This window comes from Nyctereutes procyonoides, unplaced genomic scaffold (genome assembly GCF_905146905.1).
Source record: "Nyctereutes procyonoides isolate TBG_1078 unplaced genomic scaffold, NYPRO_anot_genome, whole genome shotgun sequence".
Classification (NCBI taxonomy): Eukaryota; Metazoa; Chordata; class Mammalia; order Carnivora; family Canidae; genus Nyctereutes; species Nyctereutes procyonoides.
The window spans coordinates 13,708,799-13,734,771 of NW_026575160.1; the positions used below are offsets into that span (position 1 = coordinate 13,708,799).

Genomic DNA, 25,973 nt, shown 5'->3' on the forward strand with positions numbered 1-25,973 from the left:
TACTTCTTGACAGAAAAGGAGCAAATTAAGTAGAAACTGATTCCTTGGAATTACCACCCCCCATAAATTTTGAAAACAAACAAAAACACAGAACAATTACACACCTTTTATTATACTTGGCATAACTTACAAATTTCAGTGCTTTTCATGTTTTCCTTGGTTATTTGGCCATTTCAGTGCTTGATCTATCACCCTGTAAAAGTTGTATTAATTGGACAGACTATAGCACAAAGACACTGATACATTTTTGTTTCTCCCTTTCCCTCATTGTGATCATTTGGAATTAAATGCTATTTTAAAATACTTGTTTGTCTCTAACACCATACATTTGTACCTATTCTCTTTCTGAATTTTCTGAAATCTGCCTTGCTAAAATCTACAGAAATGCAGTCTGGCTGATGGCCAGTTTTCTCCTCATCGGCTATGATGGATTCTAAGATGACAACTGTTTTTTGACTGCTTTTTTCCACAATTAAATATGGATATGCCACAGCTTCCCTTTATTTCCTGCATTCTTTGGCCTCCTCCATTGTTTATGGGCCGCATCATGTCTAAAGTCTACATGAAGAAGGAATAAGACGCAGTGACGGCTGAGTGCTTTGCTTCCCTCTCCATACTCTTAATGTCAGCTGTTCTTAGTTGAAGACTCCTCGGTGGTAAATCCAAAAAAAAAAAAAAAAAATTGCCCTCCTGATCCCTGGTTCTGCATGTCTCAGGCACAAGAACCTGAGGGTGAGCAGAAAGTCATTCTTGGCTTCTTAATCCTTTGTGCTCAATTGGCTATGCTTGAAAGAAATAGTTACCACCTGCTTAGAAGCCCTAAATCCAAGGAATGGAGGATATGGAGTACACAGTATTAAATATTTAATATTTATAGGGCAATTATCAAATAGTAGCCCCACTTGTATTTTTCTATTACCACCATGTGCTCCCTCTGTGATATGTAACTTCCAGGTTGGGACTAGATATTATGAACGACATCAATATCTCTGGCATGCCACCATGCTGTGTTGTTCACCTAGAGTACTGGTTTTCAAACTTCAGAAGGCTTGTTCAAACCCAGGTTGCTAGGCCCCACCCACAGAGTTTCAGGTTCAGTAGATTTGGCACTGTGCAGTTCTAAAAATTTTCCAGCCCATGTTGCTTGTCCTGGGGTCACACATTGAGAACCACTGACATAAAGGCAGACCTTCTGGGGCTTCTTTTACATGAGGGTTCAATGGTTTGTGTTCTATTATAATTTGAATATAAGTTAATTAGAACATTGTATCTCCAAATGTTACTTGCCTTTTAAACTTCAAAATATAGGGATACTCCACTAAATAACACTAGCATAAAGTTAGTTATAATGAAATTAGTAATGGAGAAATTAATCCCGTATCAATCCCAAAGTATAGAATGGAACTACAGAAATGCAAATAAAATTTGTATTCCAGAAGTTCATGTTACTCTCTTTTACTGGCTATACAAATTTAGCAAGCTAATTAAACTCTCTGAACCTCAATTTTAATCTGGAAAACAGAAATACAAAATTTACTTTAGAGAATTATTGTGAGAGTAAAATGAGGTGAAGTGGCCAATATAATGCTCAGTGCAGTGAAGATTTACAAATCAAGTGATTTTAATAGTAATCTGAGGATTGTCTATGTACCCAAGCACCAAGCTAGGCTAGCCAGTATATGCATAAATCTCATTCAACCCTAAAAACCCTGTGATGAAGGTATTGCTGTTAGTCTCATTTTGCAGATGAAGAAATGAAGGCATAGAAACATTTAAGTAACTTGCTCAGCATAACACAGCAATAAGGAGTAGTGTCGTCAGAATTTGAATCCAGGCAACCTGCCTCCAGAACCCAAGTTCTGAAGTGCTTTGCTTTTTCTTCCCTTTCGATGGAAGACATTGCATAGATCACTTGTTCTTGTATTTGTTAATTAATTAAACAGCACTTTAACCTACTGCCATAACATGTTACTTATGAGAAAGTTAATATTCATGATGTCATATTGACATATATTCTTTTTTTTAACACTCTTCAATGACAAAATAACTTGCCTAAGTCTGACAGTATAAAAAAAAAAAATAGCTCCTTTGAAAAATAGTGTACCCTGCTGAAAAACAGGAGAAGAGTCATGTTTGTAATGGCCACAGAAAGTGAAAAGCTTGGCATTTGCCCCCTCCATTTTTCTTTCAGTTGGAAGGCAGCTTACAAATGGAAAAATCATCTCCCATCACCTCCCTCTCAGAGGCTGAATATGATGAAAAAACAGAGGAAGGCCAAGCCCTGAAGCAAGCAGAGCCGAGAGCAGCTTCCGTCCTAGCCAGGAGCCTAAGAAGATTGATTAATCCTGAATGAGATAGCTATAGTTTCTCACCAGATTTGACTGCAGTAAGACATGAAAAATGCAGCAAATTAAAGCACTTTACATAATACAAAAGAATGGCTTCTTGAAATAAAAATTTCCATGTACCTAGGAGGGGATGTGCATGGACTTTCAGAACTATGTTTTTAAGGCATCTTCAATTGTAATTTTTTGACACACAAATTTATGATAAAATGTTACAATGCCTAGAAAATGAAAGATCCCCTAGAACTAGTTTATTTCTGTAGCGAGGAGTTGCCGAAAGAAGCTAGGTAGAACTTGCAGGGGGAATAAGGAGTGGTACAGAGCTCTTCTGACAAAAGTCTTGGGGTTCATTCCTGCAAAATAGTATCTGATGTTCTCTGAAATATGTAAGAATAAAAATCTGAACTTTAAAAACACATGCACGTGCATGCACGCGCGCACACACACACACACACACACACACACACACACACTTACAGAACTACTACATGACCCAGCTATTCCACTTCTGGGTATTTAGTCAAATAATACAAAAACACTAATTCAAAAAGATATCTGCACCCTGATGTTCACTGCAGCATTACTTACAGTAGCCAAGATATGGAAACAAACCAAGTGGCCACTGATACATGAATAGATAAAGAGGAGCATATGTGTAAAATGGGATACTACTCAGCAACAAAAGAATAAAATCTTGCCATTTGCCACAACATGGATGGACCTTGAAGGTATAATCTAAGTGAAATTAGACAGGGAAAGACAAATACCATATAATTTTCCTTACACGTAGAATCTTAAAAGAAGAAAAACAAAGAAACAAAGAAAATAAAGCAAAACAAATTCATAGATACAGGGAATAGACTAGCAGTTACCATGGGGAAGGATGTCAAATATATCATGGTGGATGGTAACTAGACTTGTAGTGGTGATCACTTTGTTGTGTGAATTTTAAAGCTATACATCTGAAACTTAATAGGAAAAAAAGGAGAGGGGGTTAGGAACCACACTTGGCTCCCTAAAGGGATAAGTTGAATTCTCATCTGCAAAGTGTCTTTTGCTTGGATTCCAGAAATAAGGCCAACATAAATAAAAGGTCTATGCTCATGTAAATGGGCCAGGGTATTTTTAATGTACATGGCAGGCAAACCAGATCGTATTTTTTTAAGGTCTCACCCAACAGTGGCCCAGGGTAGCACCTGGAGTAAATGTATCCATTCTGGAAAGACAAATCCTTGCCACCTTAGGGACCTCTAAGTCTAGGTAGTGTCAGTGCTCTCAAACTAACCCCCAGCTTATTTTCCAGTATGACAAAGCATTCTTGTTCTCCGATCCCAGAATCAGACTGTTCAAATTTTTTTAAGTTAAATATGACATGTTACAAACTTTCCTGGCATTTTTAGTTAAAATAAAGGTTATGCTATAATTGTGTGTATTAAAATACAATTTAGGGTTTATTTCTAATTAATTAAATAATGCAATCAAACATGTAAATAAAATGACACGTCCAACTATAGTACTTAAAGGGTCATTCAATGTTTATTGTCCTTATTTAGAGCAAATCATGGATTTAAAGAGAATACTTGAAATGACCTTGAACCTTCCTGAACAGTCTAATTAGGAGAATACTGTTAGCTACCTGAAGTTTAATTGCATGACTTATTTATACCTACTCTAGCTAAATAAGTGTATAGTTATCAACCAGCTATTCTGGAATTCAAGTTTTAAACAATTTTATCCTATGATTCTTACTTAGCTTTAGAAAATAATTCCTGGATTAAAAAACTCAAAAAGAAAAATGATCTCAATATAGTTCACTTTCTTGAGGAAATATAATACACTGCTTGGCGTGTGTCCACAGGAAAAGTCTGGCTCCCAGATGCTTCTTGCCAGCCCACAGTGGATTTCATGATGTTTAAACAACTGACAACATGCACTCATAGCACTGATGACATAGTGACCAGAAATTCAGCGGGAGCCTGTCTCCTGAGTATTTTCATATATTGAAAAGTAGTATCAAAACAATACAAATCACAGACACACTTGACTAACCCAAAAGATTCAACACAATTCAGCTAGGCTTTTTTTAAGTAGATGTCACCAAGATCACATACAAATTTACTAATAAAACTTGTCCTACCAGTACAAGAAACACAAAATAAACGTATCAATGTTTTTTATTGTGTTAGTCTTGAAAATGAAAAACACAAACTCTAGTTTATTTCCTGTATCAAAAATCCAACAACAGATTAACTGTTGCCATAGCTCATTCATTATAATCATATGATCTCCTGGAAGCTGTAGCTGTTACTATTAGTATAAACCAAATGAAATTCCCAATATTTTACCACTTCTGACCTCCAAAAACAATAACCTCGTAAGACTAAAGGGGACAGTCTCAAAATTTTGATACCATAGTGGTAACCTAATTACCTTAGATATATAAAATGTTCTTCATAACTGGCCGGCAAGTGTATCATTAAACTGGAATTATACACTTTCTAACCAGGAAGATTCTGAGTAAAATCTACTTCCTACTGTAGCACATTCAAGCATAAACAAAATACTGTTAATATTTAATATGAAATCGGCTGTCACAAATGTAGCCAACAGTGAAAAAGCCATGATACAAATAAAATCACTTTGTGTGATTTTTCCTATTTCCAGATGACAAGTTTCTTGGAGATGATATTCTCTCTCTTAATAACAAATAACTTCTGTCACATAATGTTTATGCCACGTAAGTTTTGCAAATCAATAGGGCAAAAACTGGTATGACTTTATGGGAGAGAAAATGATTGATCAGCATAGGGAATAAAATATTTTATTTAAATTAGAAGAACTTCATTTGATTGGAATGCCAACCCCATTTTTAAGATATAGTCTCATGTAACCACATTAACCTCATCTGACATGACCTCAAATACAAAAACATATTATTCTTCAAACCAGAGCACACATTTGGATCAGGATGGATCTCTATGTTGATATAACTTTTGGGTAACTCTTCATATAGACAGCTGTCATTTTTTTCTAAATAGTAATCAGCAGCCATTTAAGACCTCTTCTGTCACAGATTCAACAAAAAAAATTTTTGTACCAAGAAGCAATTAATAGTAAGAGTCTAAAACCCATTTGTGCTCAGGAGAAAAATATTAAACACCTTACATCTGCCTAGTAAATGCCCAAATTTTTGTTTATTTGACTTGAATTAAAGTATACAAATCAAAGACTTATAATTAACTAAGTCTCTACTGTTGGGTATTTGCAATTACTAATTACTTATGACTAGGAATTCAGCCTCTAGTAATATGGTCAACCAGCTGAAACAGACCTATCTCTCCCTACTTGGTCAAAGGGGGATAAAGACCATTTGCAGGGTGGGGTTGAGGCTGGAGTTTTAACATCTTCACAGATACAAGAGATGTGGGCTTGGGCCCATGAGAAGCAGAGAGCTAGAAGTAAGACCCCCACCCATCCAGGGAAACCATAAGGAAGCTTTTTGTCTTTCTAGGGCTCTGGATGGTGGTGCTCAGAGGGGGAGGGAAAAGGTTTCCTGTGAGAAATCAAAACCCCAGGCCTGCACAATGTGAGATCCAAATTTATACTCTCCTCAAGTGTGGTTTTCCCAAGCCAAGACATTTAACATAAAAATTGTGAAACTCTTGGGGCTCTGACAGAAGCAAATGCAAAACCATTGTGCAGGACCATTTCCAGAACACAGGGCACACAGCACTCCTGCAGGGGCAGCGAGAAAACTGATAAGTTCACAGTACATAGTGAGGAGGAGAGATACCCAAGTAAAATAGGCAATTCCTGTGTGGCCAGCTCTAATAGAAGTCAACATTGATTGTTATGAGACCACAAACAGAAGCTAAGAAATTAAGGAAAAGTCCAAGGAAATGTAAATCTTTATTTTCATGGCACTGCTAAGCTAGAGATTCAAAATACAAATTGCACTGGTCCCTTTTGCTTTCACCCAGTGAAGGATTGATCCCGCGTGAATATTTTCTGGGGCTTTGGACCATCTGGTTTTTAATGTCTCAAGCAATGGGGTTTCTTCCACCACTTCCTTTGGAAATTCTTTTGTTGTTGTTGTTGTTGGGACAAAAAAAAATTCGTTTAAATGTTAAAGGGGCTTGGAAGTTATTTTTAAAAGTCTTGTTCTTGTTAACTCTTGGTTAAATCCTTCCATGAATACAAATTCCCCTCTCTCCCTGTGACATGCAGATGCTATAATCTGGCCTCTTCCAAATTACCAGTAGTCACCCCACCTGAACTTTTTTTTAAAAGGGTCTTCATTTAATAAGCTCCCTGACCTTAATCATTTCACTTTCATCTTCAGAATGCTCCTCAGGTAGTGTTCACAACCACATTTTGTTCACTGGATATGATCCTTTCAGATATAAAAGCTACTGGCAGACACTTGGCTTTGATCATTGTTTCTTCAGTCTCTTATTACTTTTCCAAAACTATTTCTTACTGAATATTTTATATTGCTATTTAACAATCTTGTGTTTCATTGATCTCTACTATATCCCCAGTGCCTAACACCATGCCTGACACAAAACAGCTGCCTAATAAATATTTGTTGCATGAATGATTGATAATAATTTGTTGCATGGGATGTGGATAGAGCTAGAGGATATTATGCTAATCAAAAGAAGTCAGTCAGAGAAAGACAAATACCATGTGATTTCACTCACATATGGAATTTAAAAAACAAAACAAACAATCACAAAGGAAAAAAAAGAGAGGGGGGCAAACTAAAAAACAGACTTTTAACTAGGGAACAAACTAATTGCTGTCAAAGGAGAGTTGGGGGGATGGGTGAAATGGGTGATGGGGATTAGAGAGTGCACTTGTGATGAGCAGTGGGTGTTGCATGGCAGTGTTGAGTCACTAAATTGCACACCTGAAACTAATATTACACTGTATGCTAACTGGAATTTAAAAACTTTAAAAAAATAATTTGTCGCATGAATAATGAGCAGTTGAATTGTTCCCATAGAAGTTAGGCTTTTTTCTATTCCATTTTATGTTTCATTTTCTTCACTGCTCCTTTCCCATTCAATTATTAGAATTTTAAATGATTATTTCACAATACCTTTAAATTAATGCCAGGCTCTTAGGAAATATTAAATAAAAAAGCAGGCTCAAAGCTCACATATTTTCAAGGGTCCAGACATGTGTATCTACATGTTTTGGGGTTAATGTCTTTTCCAGTTATGCCTTAAGCAATATGTAGAGAGATTATATTTTATTATGAATATGAATGACCTTCACCTTGACCTGCCTAATCAAGCTAGATTTCCAGAAAGAACTAAGATGTAAAGTAATTCTTGAAAGAAAACACAGGCTGACTAGGAAGCGAAATGAGGTTATCTGGTATGTGAGAGAGTATAACAGGCGATGTGAAATCAGGAGCAGACATGTATACAGTGGACTGAGAAAAGGAGCTGGCTTAATTGAAGGAAAGGGTGTGGAGCGGAGAAGGGAAACAAATGATTTAAAGTAAGCCAAGGCTGGTACCAGGAGTGAGCAAAATGAATCTTGACCACAGTCTTCCTCTTTTTTAGACCCTCCAAGGACTCTTCCATACCCACCAAAACAAAGCAGTGGCTCAAGAGATCATTTTTAAATGATCTCAGAGGGGGAGAACTTTGATTTCATGATCCTTGAAGCTGCTTTGCAACTTTCCATATCTGAGTTTATTTTTAAACATGAAGCTCATCATTTCCTTACTAGTTACGTTAAACCCTGAGTTTTGTCCTTGCAGATGTCAGCTTTTAAAAACCAGTTATGATCCTGTGCTCTTTAGACCTACTCTACCTGTGGTCTTTAATGAATGAGTGGGAGCAAAGGAGGTCATTTCCTGGGAAATGTCTTGCTTGAGATGACTAGCCTACCACAGGGAAATGGAAACTCAAGTTGGTCCTGTTGCTCACAGTACATGATCTATCTTTAATGGTATAAAAGATTGATGATATTAGAGCTTTTCATCACTCAATGTATTACATTTCACAAATTTATTTATTTGAGACTATGTTCACTGGAACAGTAATGTTAGATTTTAATGAGGTTTTGGTAGATTAGCCATACTTCAATATACCACTGATCGTATACTGGTTAGTATAATCATTCTTTTAGGATCCCGCAGTAATTAGTGTTATTAGGAAAATCATCATGGAGGGAAATAAAAGAGTTTCTCTTAACTAATAGGCCTCTCTCACTGAAGACTATATTATTCAGGTATTATTTATAGACTTCTTATGAGGAGGGCATTTGTCTAAGTATTATTTTAGGGAGTGCCAAGAAATATAAGGTTTGATCCCTGCCCTCAAGGAGCTTGTAAATATAATAAAGATACAAAGATCCATCTATTTGTTTGCTGAAAAAATAATGACATGAAAAGTAATATAAGATTTCTGGAACAGTGGATAACAACATAAAAAAAAGAATGCCACAAAGCTGCGTGTGGTGAGTTTTCAAGTATAGGTGCCATAGAAGTTAAGAAGAGTAGAGGAGTAGCATCATTTTATGCTGAGAGGGGCAGAAGAGGCTTTATAGGGAAATGGGATTTGATGTGAGCCTGGAAAGTCTAAAAAAAGTGGTTAGCAACTGAACTAAGGGGAGAGCATTCCATACAGATGGACGTACAGGAACAAAAACGTGAGGCCAGAAAAGTAAAGGATGTCTGAGGGAGAATGAAGAGGAAGCCAGTTTGTTGAAACTGGGTTGTTTGTGCAGTGGAACAGGGGACAGAGCTGGAATGTGAGTCTCAGTCAGCCCAGGGAAGACCTCTGGATGCCAAAATAAGGACTACAGGCTTTGTCCTTTGGCAAGTGGAGAGCCATTCAACATTTTGTAGCAACAGAAAATAGGATGTGCAAAACTTCTGAATTTTGCTTTTCTTGAAAATATCTTCCCCATTAAATGAAAAATTAATCCATTTATGAGGGTTTATTTTTTTTAAGATTTATTTATTCATGAGACACACCCTTATTTATTCATGAGACACAAACACACACACAGATGCAGAGACATAGGCAGAGGGAGAAGCAGGCTCCCCACAGGGAGCCTGACACAGGACTCTATCCAGGATCCTAGGATCATGCCCTGAGCCAAAAGCAGACACTCAACCACTGATCCATCCAGGCATCCCTATAAAGGAGGTTTTAAATTCTTTTATATATGCGGTCTCCTAGCATTGGCTGAGACACTTTTTTTTTTTTAAGATTTTATTTATTTATTCATGAGAGACACACACACAGAGAGAGAGGCAGAGACAGGCAGAGGGAGAAGCAGGCTCCATGCAGGGAGCCCGACATGGGACTCGATCCTGGGTCTCCAGGATCAGGCCCTGGGCCGAAGGCAGCACTAAACCGCTGAGCCACCTGGGCTGCCCTGGCGGGGACATTCTTGATAAAAATGTTAATGCCCAGAATGGCAGAGGACATATTATAATACTGTGTTTAGTACTATCTTATAATACTACACAGTGTTTGGTACTATACCATTCTATACTTATAAAAATACTGTGCTGTGCCCAATAAATATAGAGAATCTCCAAGGGCATTTTGCTTATTTTTTAAAGACTTGTTTATTTTAGGGATGAGGGGCAGAGGGAAAGGGAGAGAAAAACTCAAACAGACTCCCCGCTCAGCATGGAGTCCCACATGGGGCTGGATCTCATAACCCTGAGATCAGACCAGAGCTGAAACCAAGGGTCAGACACTTAACTGACTGTGCCACCCAGGCACCTCAAGGGCATTTTTCTAATGGAAGGACCACAAAGGTTCTAAATGGGTTTAGAGAAAATACTATATTTATACCAAAATTATACAATGGTGTAATAAATATACAGAATCAATAAGAGTATTTTCATTGTTTCTGATGGGTGAATATAAACGTTCTACATGGGTGTGGAAAGGGGGAATACAGCCAAGGATAGAGTAATACTACTGGACTTTGGAACTGGTAAGAGTGTGATTTTGATAGGTTGATAGATTTATTGACAGATCTACCTATATATGTTTAGTTTTATTGTTTTTTTCTATATTTAGATATTCATATTATTTGTTTCTCTGATTAAATTATATCATATTTGAGGGCAGGGGCTATTTATTCATCAGCTTAGCATCCATTCTATATCTTGTGGCTAATGAGATTATATTAGAAAATATGGTAGATTTGATTGTGGACTGGTTGAATGGAAACACGAAAATATTAACCAGAAGTTTTATTCATTTACTGTTTGAATATATTTTTGTCCTTTAATTACTTTATTAATGCAACATATTGATTTAGGACAGGTATCTAGTACTACGTAGGTGATGAAAGGCATGGAGATGAAAAGAATGGTTAAGAGTTCAGTCTAATAACAGGTATCATACAGTTACTCCAGTGGGAACGGGAATGGAAAGGTAAATGTAGGTCACATCATACAAGGGGCTTGGGCTGGGCCAGTGAGCTTGGACTTGACTTCCCAGGCAGTGAAGACCCATAAAGTTTACTCAGCAAGGGATTACTTTGACCATGTTATGTTTTAGGAAGATCAATCTGTTGGTAGTATGTAGAATAGATTATCAGGTTACCTGGTGAGATAGACATACACAGAAGTGGGGAGAGCATGTAGGAGCTCTGATGACCCAGAAGCATTGCTGAAAACTGAGCAGTGAGCTGGGGATGGATGATGCTTCAGAGACAAAACTGGTAGTAACTGGCAACTGACTGGGCAGGGGAGTGGAGATTAAGGAAGGAATCAAGGATAGTTTTGAGTTTTATTTTTTAAAATCTGCATGACTATTAATGCTGCTAATAGAAGTAGAAAAGGAAAAAGAGCAGTAGTTGTAAGGCAGATGCTGAATTTGATCTTAGATACAAGCCTGACATGACAACCAAAAGTCACTTGAAATATAAGGCCAAAGCTCAGAAGAGAGGTCAGATGTGAAGATGAGATTTGATTGGTATAGTACTCTTACTGGTGTCTTTTGTACATGTGTGCCAGTAAATGCTCACTTGATAGCTAAAGATAAAGTGACTCTCACATGTTTCTGCTGAGAGGCAGTACAGTTATTGGCTAGGAGTCAGAATGCGTATGTTCAAGTCCTAATTCCACCACTTAGTTGCCTTACCCATAAAAGAGAGACAGTAATAATACCTAGGCCATAAAATAGTTACACTCATTTATTGATACTTAGGAAATTAATTAATAATAAACAATAGGTTAAAAATAATTACCTGGCACATACTAAGTGTTAACCATGATTGCTATGATTATCATACCACCTTTTAATTCTTTCAATGAACTAGCTACTCAGTGAAGACATTTTAACTTTTGCTCTAAATGTTTAGATGTTGGTCTAGATGTTTTACTTTTTCTACTTCCTCAACCCTACTCTGAACCTCTCTGAGCAGCTACCCTTTGTGTTTTTTTTCTAGTCCTGGCTGTCTCGGGGCCTTTGCAATTGAGTGCCCCCTGTGCCTAGAAGATGATTCGGTTGTCTTTTTTTTTTTTTCTTTCTTTTTTTTTTTTTACCAGTTTTATCCAAAAGGCTTCAGTTTAAATGTCACCTCTCCCGTGACCACAGACTAAAACACCTTCTGGCACTTTTACAATCCGCAATTATCTTCAGAGACACAGTCCGCTTTTTTAAAATGCTTAGACCTCCAACAGCTAGAACAGAACCTGGTATGTAATGAGTCTTCAATAAATGTTTGTTCAGTCAATTAATTCAATGCCTAATAAGAAGAATGTATAATGAGAAGACAAAGTACAAATAATAAAAAAAAAAAAGCTCCACTATTAAAGAAATAATAGATAAATAGAAAAATCATTTGAAACAATCAGCAAGCATCAGGAAATGGGGCCAACTAGAACAGGGCAGAGATGCTTATTTATAAACATTACATATAACAAGAAAACAAGACAGCAAAAGCCAAAGGAAAAGACAGTTTCAAGAAGAAAGGGGTGGCCAGCAAAATAAAATTTCTGGAGGTGAATTTGAGGACAGAAACTAATGACTGGGACAGTACTTGTGACTTTGAGGAAGCTGTATTAGTTAAGGGATTAAGAATACAAAATCAAATTGCCAGGGGTTAAAGAGTGAGCAGGTGAGGAAACAATGGCTCTCCCATGAATTTTGTGCTAAAGAGAAGCAGAGTTAGGTTGCACCTCCTGCACCAGGATCAGGAATATGGAAAGAGGCCCAGACAAGGAGCCAGGAAGTTTGGGATCTGGTTCCAAAGACAGCTCAAAATGCCACTCTACCTCTGAATTTCCTTATTTGTCTCTGAGAAAAACTTTCCGTCCCATATCAAATCCCATAATAAGAAACAAAAGGGCTAACAGAGACGTAAGTATAAGGAGCTGCTATTTCTTTGTAGAAATTCTAATGAAGTTATACTTAAGAGGGGCAAATCTGTAAAAGAATGTCTTATTTGAAACAAAATCAAAGTCAAATTTCACTTGAGCTTAAGTTAGACTGGTCTTTTTCCTACTTTGTTAAAGGCTTGCATTTACTCGACTCGAGCACTTGCCGAAGCCACCAGATATGAAGAGTGCTTATATTTATCACTGACATTTTGTTGAACTTGTCCATTCTTATTAATCATGGCTTTAAAATAAGCAGCTGGGTACTCTTAGGAAGTTGATATTCCCAGCTGACCTCTCTGCAAAAACAGCAAAGCCTTGATGATCTCTTGCGCAGTCTGTTTCTGTGGATGTATGTGCTCATGCAGGTATATGGATGTGTGTGTATATTTTTTCTGGGCCCTAAAGAAGCAAATAAATTTTTGCAAAGCTACTACAAATGTTATCATATTCTATCTTCCTAAAGCATGGAGAAATTAAAAACAAAAGCAGCCTCTGATCTGTTTATACTGTACTTGGGAAGTGAATCATTTCTGCAGAATGAAGATTCCAGTTAAAAAGGCTGATACAAAGGTAATTAAAGGCTCTATCTTAAGACTAATTCTTGAGACTTCTTGGTGCTAAGAGACAAAGTGCTCAGTTATATGTAGATACAAAACCTACAATGTGAATATTTCACCTTCAGGCACAGTTTCAAAGTTCTGCATCCATGGTACACAAAAAAAGCTTCAGGATGCCTGGATGGCTAAGTTGGTTACCTGCCTGCCTTTGGCTCAGGTCATGATCCCAGGGTCCTGGGATGGAGTTCCCATATCAGGATCCCTGCTCAGCAGGGTGTCTGCTCCTCCCTTTCCCCTCTTGGCCCCTCTCCCCCTCATGCTCTCTCTCTCTCTCTCATTCTCTCAAATAAGTCTTTAAAAAAAATTCTTGATGGCTCAGGCCCACAAGTGATTTTTCTTCTTGTTTTATAAATGTCAGCATTTTAGTTCTGATGAGAGTGGTTGACATTTGCTTACCTTCTTGTTCAAAATTTTAAATATTCTGATTCTTATGATTATATTACTAGGATTATTCTAATAATTATTCTAATGGTTCCCCCTAGGCAATATAAACATAAATATGTGTGTCCAAAAATTTAGAATATGGTGGCTAAATGATCCAAACCATCAATAATTTATATGAGTCTATTTGGTTCTTTAAAAAAGAAATCTGATCAGGACACCTGGGTGGCTCAGCAGTTGAGCATCTACCTTGGATTCAGGGTATGATCCCGATCCAAGGATCAAGTCCTGCATCAGGCTCCCTGCGAGGAGCCTGCTTCTCCCTCTGTCTGTATCCCTGCCTCTCTGTGCCTCTCGTGAATAAATAAGCAAAAAATCTTTTTAAAAAAATATGAACTTTTTTCATAGGGTCCTTTTCACTTGTTACAGTTTCTATTCCTTCTTTTGTCTCTTTAATCATTTCATTTATATTATAGTCTTATCCCACCTTTTTTTATAGTTCTCTCAACTCTAGTTAATTAGGGATTAGTTCTCTCATTTGTTTTACTCACCACCATATCCCCCTAAATAGAATTTAAGGCCCATGCCACAAGTTTTTATTTTCATTATTTTGCCTTTCAGAACTACATATTTTGTGATTTACATTGTGATTTCCTCTTCTACCTCATGAGCTATTCAGAAATTTATTTTTCAGCCTCCAAATGCAGGGGCTTGGGTATTTTTACCTACCTTTTTAGTGCTGGTTTCTAATTAAATTTCATTGCAGTTAAAGAATGTAGTATGATATAGATTCATAGAAACTTGTTGAAGATTTTGACTGTGAACTTATGCAGGGTCAATTTCCAAAAATATTCTATATGTACTGAATACCTTTCCAGATAGCAGACTGTTCATTGACTTTTTTTTGGTTCAAATCTTTCACACATTTACTAATTTTTTGCCTCCTTGGTCTACCAGTTTCTTAAAAGTGGTATGTTAAAATCTCCCACTATAACTGAAGATTTGTCAAATTTGTCTTAGAAGTTTTTGCCTTCCAGATTTCAAGGTTATACAGTTAGGTGCATTTAAGCTTTATATTTTTATTATGTGTGTCATTCTGTAGTCCTACTGTTGCTTTATGCCTTAAATTTTATGTTGTCTAGTGTTAACATAGATAGTTGCTTTGTTTGAATAGGATTGCCTGGTTTGTTTATTTCCATTCCCTTACTTGGAAAATTTCTATGTGCTTTTTGTTTCAGAAATAGCTCCTCTAGAAAGATTGCTGCTAGATTAAAAAAAATAAAAACAAAAAAACAATCCAATGAAGGATGCCTGGGTGGCACAGTCAATTAAGTGACCAACTCTTAGTTCTGGCTCAGGTCATGATTTCAGGGCTCTGCGTTCAGCAGGGAGCATGCTTGAGATTCTCTCCCTCTCTTCCCTGTGCCCCTTCCTCCACAAAATAAATAATTTTTTTTAAAAAATAGCCAATGTGATCATTTGTCTTTTACTGGATTGAATTAATCAAGTTCTATTTATTGTAATTATCTTTGTATCTGGGCTTATTTTTACCATGTTGTCTCTTTGCTCCTTTTTCTTTTTTTCCTCCCTTCTTTTGGATTTAAATTTTTTTCTGTGATCATCTTTTATTTCCCCTTGGCTGCTTTGGGAATCTCAAGATTGCATTCCTGTTTATGTAGTACTCACCTGGAAATTGTAACATGCGTTTCCTACCAAAGACCACACTTACTCAGGATTTCCCTCCTCTCTCTCCCTGAAAGAACAACACTTAGCATGCTTTTGCCACCTCCCCCTTCCCTCTTGCCCCAGCTACATTTTTTTAACTGTTAGCTAAATTTAGTTTTATTTCTCAAGTTTTAAATTAAAAGAAAAGGCTTATTTAAAAGTAACTCATGGCTAAAGTTCCTGATATATTTTACCTATGTCTATGTCTGCTCTTGTTTCTTGCCTCGCCACTTCTCCTGAGTTCACTTTCTTTTGGCTTAAGTACATTGTGATGACTGGAACTGGAGTTTGAATGTATGTTTGCCTCCCAGTCCTTGTGCTCTGGCACAATGAATTAACTGGCCAAAGACATAGAGAAAGGCATTCTGTGTGTGCAGGGCAGGGGGTGGAGCCTGAAGATATGAGGCAGATGGAGAGGAAGGCAGAAGTAAGGATGGTTTGAGAGGTGTCACAGTAGTGCTGACACTATCTTCGGGAAGACAGTATTCCTGTATCAGGAAAGCCAATACAATGAACTCAGGAGACACAAAAAGGGTGTATAGACACAGGACATAAATAGACACAGGGAATCGAAGTGCAGGAGTAAGTCAAGGCTCGGCCAGAAATAGAAGGAGCAGCCATGCTCACTTAGGCCCCATGCAGGAATGGCAGCAGCAGGATTCCTGGCACCTGAGGACAAGGTCTGCCACAGAGTTGATGCTCAAGAATGTGTTTGGAAGGGAAGACATGAAAGCAGGGAAGAAAACAGAGAATGGTAATGGAAAAGGGAAGGAAGGAAAATAAAGGAAAGAGAAAAGGAAGAAAGTAATAGTAGGAAGAAAATAAAAATAAAAGAGTAGAAGAAAGTAAATAAAGGACCCTAGTTAAAAAATTTTACATGCATTTGTACATTTGTAAATGGGACAAAAAAAACCCCAAAAGATTCATATCAAACTGTTCCTGTTTATGTAGGATAGTGGGTGAGTGACTTGCTGCACTTCTTTTTGTGCACATCCGCAGTATTTACGGTTTTTCCAGAGAGCATGTCTTGTTTGGAAATAAAGATTTACAAGTTAAGACTCAGCAAGGGCAAAAAGGAAATGGACAGAGAAGAAGGAAGCAGCACCTGGTGTGGCTTGTCAGGAAGCACACAGGTGAGCCCATCTCAGTAAGCCTCATAAGGCTGCCTCATGCCTCCCGATCTCCAGGGTCAGACTGTCCTCTCGCCATCTCAAGCCCATGAACCTCTGCAAAGTTTAGCCCCAAGAACAGAGAAGGGAGAGAAGACCCATAGGTGTCAAATTGCAGCTGGCCCTAGAATTGCTGGGGTCTGCGTTCTCCCTGAAGCCTGACTCCCTTTTAGAAGACCCAAACCCTCACCCAGTGGTCTCACTTCAGCTGCAAGACAACCACCTTTTCAGAATATCATAATCCATGTATCTGCACAAGAAAGACACACAAATACACAAAGAAAGACACACAGATACAGTATCAAAAAAGACTTCCTTCACAGATTGTGCTCCTGAAAATAGAAGTGCTTCTTTCCTTTCTCATCTTTCATGGTTTTCTTGTTCCTCAAAGATCAGCAGTTTAATCCTCTGAGGGAAAAGAGTGACAGACAAGTTGAACTCATCCATTATGAAACAGAATCACTGTATGTAATCCTAGTTTTACACATGTAAGAAAGTCTATGTTTTGTCCACAAACATAAATTCTGATATGGAATGTGGGTATGGGTTTTTATCACTCCAGAAATACAGATAAAAAGGTGATAAACCAAAAGCTATTATATTCCTGTGCAGGGTTCCTCCAACCTCACCACTACCAACATTTGGGGTCAGAGAATTCTGCTGTGGGAGCTGCCCTGTGCACTGTAGGGTGGCCAGCAGCATTGCTAGCCTCGACCCACATAATGGGTCCCACATGATGTTTGTAACACATAACACCCAAATGTGGTGACCAAAAATGCCTCCAAGCACTAAATCTTTAAATGGACCCTGAGGGCCAGAATTTCAGATGGCTAAGTACCACTGATGTAGCTCTAATTTGTAAAAACGGGTTCATTTATCTTTCTACCCATAGACGTATGTTTTTGGCATGCTCACAGGTATTCTGGGTTTTAGTATGTGTCAAACCATCTCTTGGAATGAATTTGTTTGCAGTGCCAACAGCAAGGCAGAGAAAGCTACTTGACAGGCATAACTGTATTCCAAAGCTTCATGCTATATTATGTAACGGGCAACATAAAAAACACTAAAATCAGATTTATGTTCAGTGAAGATAAAATATAAATGATTAGATATGTGCAAGGACCCCAATTTATAGATATTTCCCTTATTTTCCATAGCTTCAGATAACCCTCTCTGCAGTTCAAAGCTGAAACCACCCAAATATGGAAATCTAACTAATTTATCTACTCGGGAAAAAATATTTATCATACCATATACTAGGATACTGTATCACCACACTTAACAACTTTACAATTCAGCACCATGGTTTAAGAGAAAAGAATGCCAGCAGGCTGCCTAGACTAACAATGTTAAAATGCTGAATATATGTGGTTCTGTGAAAGTCACCTGGCATCTTTCCATTGCATTCCAAAGAAGGAATGAGAAAAATTCTTTGGTGAAACCATGACCAACCATCATTTACAGTGATGTTATTACCAGAGACTTGAGAGTCCCCTATAATCTTGATACTAACTTGGTAATAGGAGTGATTCAGTAGGAAATAAAGGTAAAATGTATTTTGAGGGGGGGTTGTGACCACTTACTGATTAAGTTAGGATTTGTGTCCACTTGCTAGAGACTTTTTCAAATTTAAGGAATTGAACCTTGTTCTTTTTTATGTATACAATAGTTTTCATGGAAAAAAATTTATAGCTGCACTTTACTTTATATTCCATTTTAGATACAGACAGTTGGAATGGATACATTTAAAATGTATTTGAAGGACCAAAGGATAAAAACATCCTTTGTTTCTGGCTCAGAATAGTTCAATCTGTCATTATGGGGGAAAAAATTAATTAACACTTAAAAAATAGGTTAATGGAATTAGAAATTTGTCTTCCTGTTTTATGTTGCCCTCTCTCTTCCAGTCCACTTGGCAGGAAAATTTCAAATGCAATTCCCCTGAAAGCTATAGATTTAAGAGGCTAACAGGAGTTACTACTCTTGTTACTGGGTCCATTCTATTCAGTCTACCTCTTTAAAAAGTCTTATTGTTGTTGCTGCTGCACAATTTCCTGACTTTAAAGGGGGGGAGGGGAGAGAATTAAGTGACATGGTAACTAGAAGAGAAGAGCAAGCTGTGATTTCTGCACTAATTCCCCAAGTATTGCTCTCCTCTTTCAAGATTCAAAAATCAAACAAAACTATTCTTCTGTATTTCTAATGAAAAAATGAGCACCAACTTCTGAAGTTTGTGCTAAGCCGAATGAACTCATTACTGTGTTATGAAACCATGTAACATACTTTGATCAATATGTGAGTTGTGCCAACACAAATATGCCACAGTAATACCACCATGTAAGCAAATCTGAGTGGCCCAGGCGAAGAGGTGCCAAGACATAAAAGATGTCAAAGCATTAGTGTATTTGAAGAAAAGCCAGATGCCTTTCCTACTCCCCAGAAATGGCACTCTTCCCACTCTTCTGTACATATGCATAAATCCCCTATGCCCAAAGAAATCTTACAAATATATTCTTATTCTTTTTGTGAATTTACTTAAAAATTAATGAAAAAGAAAATAAAGAGAAGCTGCTCAAAACAAGTTCGAAGACCCTCACTGAAAAACAATTCTAATGAAACTATTCATATTCCCCAAGAATTCAACGTTTCAGAAGATACTTTACAATACAATTTTTTAAACAATGTTTTCTTTTCATTATTAAGACTTAAACACTGTAGGTTTATTTACATTCAAAAATATGTATTTATTAGAGTAAGAGCTTTACTTTCTCAGAAAAAGAACTCTGTGATTTAAAGTAACACATTGAATACTTAGATTTTTCTTCAAACACATTTGTATGCCCCATCTTTCAACTAAGAGGATTAGTTTTCAACTATATATAATGGACAGAAAATTGTGGTGAAATGGTAGTATTAACTAATTCTTGGAATTTAACCAGTCAGACTTCAGAGATATGCAGTTCTTTGCACAGAACTGGAAAAATACCAACAGTTTGTGAATGTGTTCACTGCTCTTCCACTGTTTTCACCTACTCTCAGAATTATATTCATATCTCACAGAACTGAAAGCAACTACTGCCATGCTTATCCTGAATGAGAGATCCTCGTTTAAAGAAAGAAAAGTGACTTTCTTGTGTTAGGTATTTTATCAAACAAAACCTCAAAAAACTTTGAGAGACAACTCTGAGGACTCTCTCTCAGCAAAATCCACTCTGTAGTGGCTGGCTCAAACCTGACAGACTTGAACTGTGCAGATGTCCTAGAGGCTCTATGGTATACTGGGGAAGAAAGAAGGAGGAGACATTCCACAGCTGCTACCCCAGCGTCCTTCCCAGGGGGACATTTGCAGGCTCTATCAAGCTCAATCACTTTGTACGGCAACCAGGATCCCAGGCAGGGGCAAGGAATCCCAGAACAGCTTAGATTTCTTCCAGTACCTCAGCAAGAAGTAAGACTACTTAAAGAATAACCAGTTATTTCCAACAATTATGTGGCCCCAGGCCAAAAAAGGGGATGAAGCAGAGCATCTGCAGTGAGAGAAAATAAAAGATGTTTCATATTTTTAAGATTTCAAGCAACTTAACAGAGATCTTCTTTGGACCTTTGTTAGGAAGGTGACAATGAATATTTGATCTCACCAATGTTTATTTGGGGGTGAGGGGGAGTGGTGGCAGGACAATCAAGTTGAAGAAACATAGAACTTAATTAACAGTCAAGTCAACAATTGTAACGTAACTCATTCACGCAGGGTTTTAAAGGAATAAAAGGTGTGTGACAGAAATATGTTCAAAGATGCTGCTTTCTTCCCATTTTACATTGGTGAACATTCTTGCAAACTCTTTCGAACATTTTTAAAACTAAAATAAATGTGTTAATGATATGGTGTGACTAAAAACAAACGGTCAGAAAATAGTCTTCCTGACTTGAAGATAATGCTATGGCAGATGCCATTTCCCTCAGATAAATCAAAAAGGAAGGAGTTATAAACATACAGTTCCATTAAAATATTAAAAAGATACAGATTACTATTTCCCACAAAATTATGCTTTTAGACCAATCATCTTCTAGGGTAGTAAAAAACAGTATGTAGATGCATATTTGAGTAGTTTTTGTAGTACTTGAAATTATAATACTATTACAATCATTAATTCTTACCTGATCAGAAAACCATTCTTATGCCTTCACATAAACACTTGCAAGAATTTATCTGATATAATAATGAAAACAATAATGATGATGTTACAGTTTATTGTCGGCTTGTCGTGTGCTGAGATACTCAGATACATCACCTCATTCCTCCCACCATGATATTATTCCCATTTTATTGATGAAAAAAAAGGAATTTTATAGATGAAGATGAAGAATTATGGATGATGGAAAAGACAACTTTTAAGGTCACTGAGCTAGTAAATGGCACACTCAGAATTTAAACTTTTTGGCTCTGAAGTCCATGTGCTAGTTATTATTGTGCCCAGTGACTTCATTGAAAATGATATTTGTATGTTAATTTGGAACATTGAGTTCAATTTTAAAGGTTTATACGATGCTGTTAAATCATTCTATTCAGAGAAAAGCATCTTCTCTGCATAAGATGTTGGTTAAATCTCACTTATCTTACTCATAATCCCTCTTTCTCCTCTATTGATTTTTTAATAGACAGAGAAAAGCTCATTTCAACCTATAATATTAATAATGCAGTGATTCCCTGAAGGTGTTTATATTCTAGGTATCCTAAGTTACAGATACCTATCTTTCGGTTTTAGCTTGACCCTCAAAACTACAAGTCAAACAGCTAATAGACCATTAATTTTATGTTATGTAACAGATACTGAGGCATACGAACACTAAACCATGCCTGGAAAATGTAGAATGAGAAAACTTATTCATATCGATGATAAAATATCAAGTGAGAAAACTTCAAGCCTCAAAAGGCCTTTGTTTATAGTTCAACAATATTCCTCCAAGACAATGCAGTACACCACAGCAAAGAGAAATATATGAGGCAGAAGTTGTTGACATATGGGGTGTGCACAGAACTTCTGGTTAATGGAAGTTCCAAGATATATAAATAAAAAATGATGTGTGAGTTGGTGGAAAAAACTGTAAGGCAAGTCAATTTTTTAATTAAAAAATTATGTAGCATAAACAATGCTAATGAGCCAAAAGTCCCATGAGATTAGGACTGTATCTGCTCCATCTTAACATTCCACTCACTTTATATAAGCGTACATCCACTCACTGGAAATACCTCAAGCAGAACCCTTTATTATAACATAGAGTTTTGAGGATTTTCTTTGTCCTTGTTTTTAATAGCTCACCATTTCCACTCAAGTTGTCAACTTGATGATATATGACATTAGGGGGTAAAAAAAAACTCTAAAATCCTTAAATGAATCACCAGATGATAAATACCTGGAAGTTCTTCATAAATTTCATCATCAGTTGGTTGGCTGCTTGCTGGTGGGCTGCTGGTTGGTAGAGGATGGTCAACATCATCATATAATTCTCCTCTTTCATCATCATCTTCAGGAATAACATCAGATCCCATGTCTGAAAAATATGTTGCATGAGGCAATTTTTTTAGGAACCCAAAAGGTGTTTTCAAAACCCTATTTTCTAAACTAATGCAGCCCTCCAGAGTCACAATATTATTACATGCTATATCCTTAACTCGAAGCATTTTTAATAACTGATTATTACATAAATATGTGAATTGCAAAGCTGCCAATTGGTACTTATAGAAAAAACACTTAGAAATCCGAAGTGTACTAGTCCTGTTACCTTGGCAATCCCACAGGAGTCAATAACCTTTTGTATATGAAAATCCAAATTCTTTTTTTTTTTTAAGATTTTATTTATTTATTCATGAGAGACAGAAAGAGAGAAAGGCAGAGACACACAGGCAGAGGGAGAAGCAGGCTCCATGCAGGGAAGCATGACGTGGGACTTGATTCCAGGTCTCCAGGATCACACTCTGGGCCAAAGGTGGCGCTAAACCATGGAGCCACCCAGGCTGCCCTGAAAATCCAAATTCACTCAGCTATTCAATATTTAAAGACGGCAATGACTAGTTCAACTGATTGCTCTTACCTTGTAATACAAATTTTAGCTGCTGTACCCATTCTTCAGCATCTTTGGGAGAAGCTGCTGTGAACTAATAAAAAAAATAAATAATAAAAAATCACCACAGTGAAAATGAAAGGTATGTTGCATTCTTATCACTTCTTTAAGACCATTAGTAATTCTTTTCATGTCTAGTACTACTTTTCTTGCAAGGATGCTTCTTATAATGTACAGTTAATTTTGACAAATTTACGTAATTGAAGCAGAGGATGATGGATTTGAAACTCTGATCAGCAGCTGGCAGCTGTGCAGGAAAAAAAGCTGCTTCTCTTCATCAATGTCAAAGACAGAACTGATGAACAAAATTTGCCCTTGACAATTAGAAGACACCCATGAATTTCTTTAGACTGCCGGGTACAGTTTTCTTAAAAATGTTCTTGTCAGATTCCAACACACTACCTGACAACTTAATTAACTGGCTTTCAACTGCAATCTCAGATACTTAAAACTTATTAAACATACATTCCATATTGATGCTAGCTGATAGCTCCTGAATCACTGAGCTGATATGTGCCTTTACCTTCGTTTTCTCCCACAACTCTAAGCAATACAATATGCATTAACACTCTGATATTTTTCTTTTGATAATTTTACTCTTTCTGCTATGTAATTCTTTTAAGAAATCACAGTGCTATTAAAATAGATATAAATGCAACATGTGAAGTAGTTGATAAATTAGATATCCTTGTTCTCTTTCAAGAAGGTATCACTCTAATCTGAAATTTTTTTTAAATGTATTTCTTCTTATATGAATGTTCACTGTATAAAATCAGTATTTTTATTATTATTTATATGTCGGGGAGAGTTGTTTTAACAAAATGTTAATGTCTTTATAAATGAAATCAGAACATGTTATCAACTTAATTTCAAAACAACACAAAAACTCCAACCTGATAGATACGTTTATCAGGAGCAGAGATTTCAAAACAGCAATCTTTCTTTCCATCCTTCCTGAGAGTGTTATTCATTCTGACATTGTAGCCATCTATTGCAAATTCACCCTTCTGTTGCTTGTCTGAGGAAGATAAAAGGAAAGTTAGAATTTCATTTACTGCAGTGAATATAAATGCCCAGTTGATTATCTTTTATTTAGATTTTCTCTGTCAATTCTTGGAAAGGGTATTATTTGGTCATATTGTTTTCACAGCATTTAGTGTTTAAATAACGTTTCTAGATATAACTTCTAATTCTAAAGTTACAGAAGTGTTTGGGATGCTTGGGTTTACAAAGGATATCTTAGGGAAGGAGAGGGAGAGGTCTGAAGATAGCCTTATTCATAAGGAAGTATGGGAACAGGACACTTTCTTGTAGGAAATATCCAAGAACTGGAACTTGGAACTTGCAGGACAAAACTACTACAAATCCATGGCTCTCTCAGATTTATTTTATTTTTTTAAAAGATTTTATTTATTTATTCATGATAGACATAGGGGGAGAGAGAGGCAGACACACAGGCAGAGGGAGAAGCAGGCTCCATGCAGGGAGCCTGATGTGGGACTTGATCCCAGAACTCCAGGATCGCGCCCTGGGCCAAAGGCAGGCACTAAACCGCTGAGCCACCCAGGGATCCCCACTCTCTCAGATTTACAAGCTGGTGGGAAAACCTGCAGCCGAAAGTCACTGAGCTTTTTTAACATCATCCTTTCTCATTACCACTTTCTAACACACTGCCTCCAGAAAAGTCTCTAAAACACAGCTCTTATTTTTTAAAATATCTCCTAAATTGGTACAAACTAAACTGTAAATTTAAAAAGCAAAGCAAAACAAGACTACTAATCATAAAAAGCTACAAAGGGAAAAAACAAAGTATTCGGATGGAAAGGAGAGGTAGAGCAAGTATGGACTCATGAGCTCCTGAAATAAAATCAAAGAAAAGTAGGTTCCTTAAGCAGTCTGTGAACACATAAGCTAGTAAAGCACATCTGAATCCTACATGCCAAAGAGGCAAAAGAAAAGACAACTTGAGCTTTAGTCAGATATTGTTTTAAAGACAAAATAGAAATACAAAGGATTTAATACTCTGAAACTGAAATAAAATTAGTCTGCTTTCTTACTTCACCCAGTTATACCATCTTGGTAGAAAAACTGCACCACTATAGGTTCCCTTCCTAGATTAACACACAATATCAGGATCATGAGTGAGGGCAACTGTCTCTTTTACTGAGGTCGGGGGAAATATAGAAATGCTTCCTATCATGGGAGGGAGGGCTCTCTCAGCTCTGTGAACCAAGAAAACATTTATCTCCTTTTCTTAAATATGCTAATGTAATGGCTGAAGTAACATACATTTTTAAAAAGTTACTGAGATTATATCTTGTTCAAAACATCAAATGAGAAAAAAAATCTGAATATTCTAATCATATTAAGTCATACTTTACATCTCTCCATGAGCTAAAAATTAGCAGTTTGCCTATGGAAAAAGTCTCCAATGTACTCTATCATGTTCAGAAAAAAAGCAAAACTTAGGGCAGCATTTCTCAAAGAATGTTTTATGGGATAGTGATAGCTGTCTAGGATCAAATAAATTTGGGGAAGTACTGAATTAAAAAGAGTTAACCAGGTTTTGTTAATCCAGGCCTCCTTGAGGTCCTTTATATATTTACATATTGATTGCATCTCTATGAGAAAGATTTAGTACACAGCACTTCCCAAGATTGTCCATGGAAACCTTTTTTCATAGAACATTATATGGAACTGCTACTCCCAGAACAGATTTCGCAAAATATCTAACTAGAAAAATACTACTGAGGAAAAAGTTAAAATAATAAATGGTTAAGCATTACTGCTTAACCTTAAATTCTCAAAAAAGACTAAGTCATTCATTCACTCACTGAACAAATTTATCAAGCATTTAAAACAAGCAAGGGAGGGCAGCCTGGGAGGCTCAGAGGTTTTAGTGCTGCCTTCAGCCCAGAGCCTGATCCTGGAGTCCCGGGGTTGAGTCCCGCATCGGTCTCCCCACAGGGAGCCTGCATTTCCCTCTGCCTGTGTCTCTGCCTCTCTCTGTGTGTCTCTCATGAATAAATAAATAAAATCTTTTTTAAAATAAATAAATAAATAAAACAAGCGAGGGAGCATTACAAGTATGGTGAGACAAAATCTAGTAACACTTTACCAGACTTTCCTACCTTCCCACTACAACATACATACACGATACAAATTTAAGTGCTCCTGGAATATTGCTCAGAGATCCACTGGACTTCAAAAGATATAATTTTCATTACAAAAAAATGGAAAT

General features: G+C 36.9%; 1 protein-coding gene across 1 annotated transcript in view; it reads right to left on the bottom strand.

Moving 5' to 3' along the window:
- Window positions 1-25,973, bottom strand: part of SKAP2 (src kinase associated phosphoprotein 2) — a 175,926-nt gene that overhangs the window by 35,128 nt on the left and 114,825 nt on the right. Inside the window, 3 exon segments of the mRNA XM_055314851.1 lie at window positions 22,025-22,162; window positions 22,703-22,766; window positions 23,626-23,750. Of these exon segments, the coding sequence (XP_055170826.1) occupies window positions 22,025-22,162; window positions 22,703-22,766; window positions 23,626-23,750 (327 nt within the window).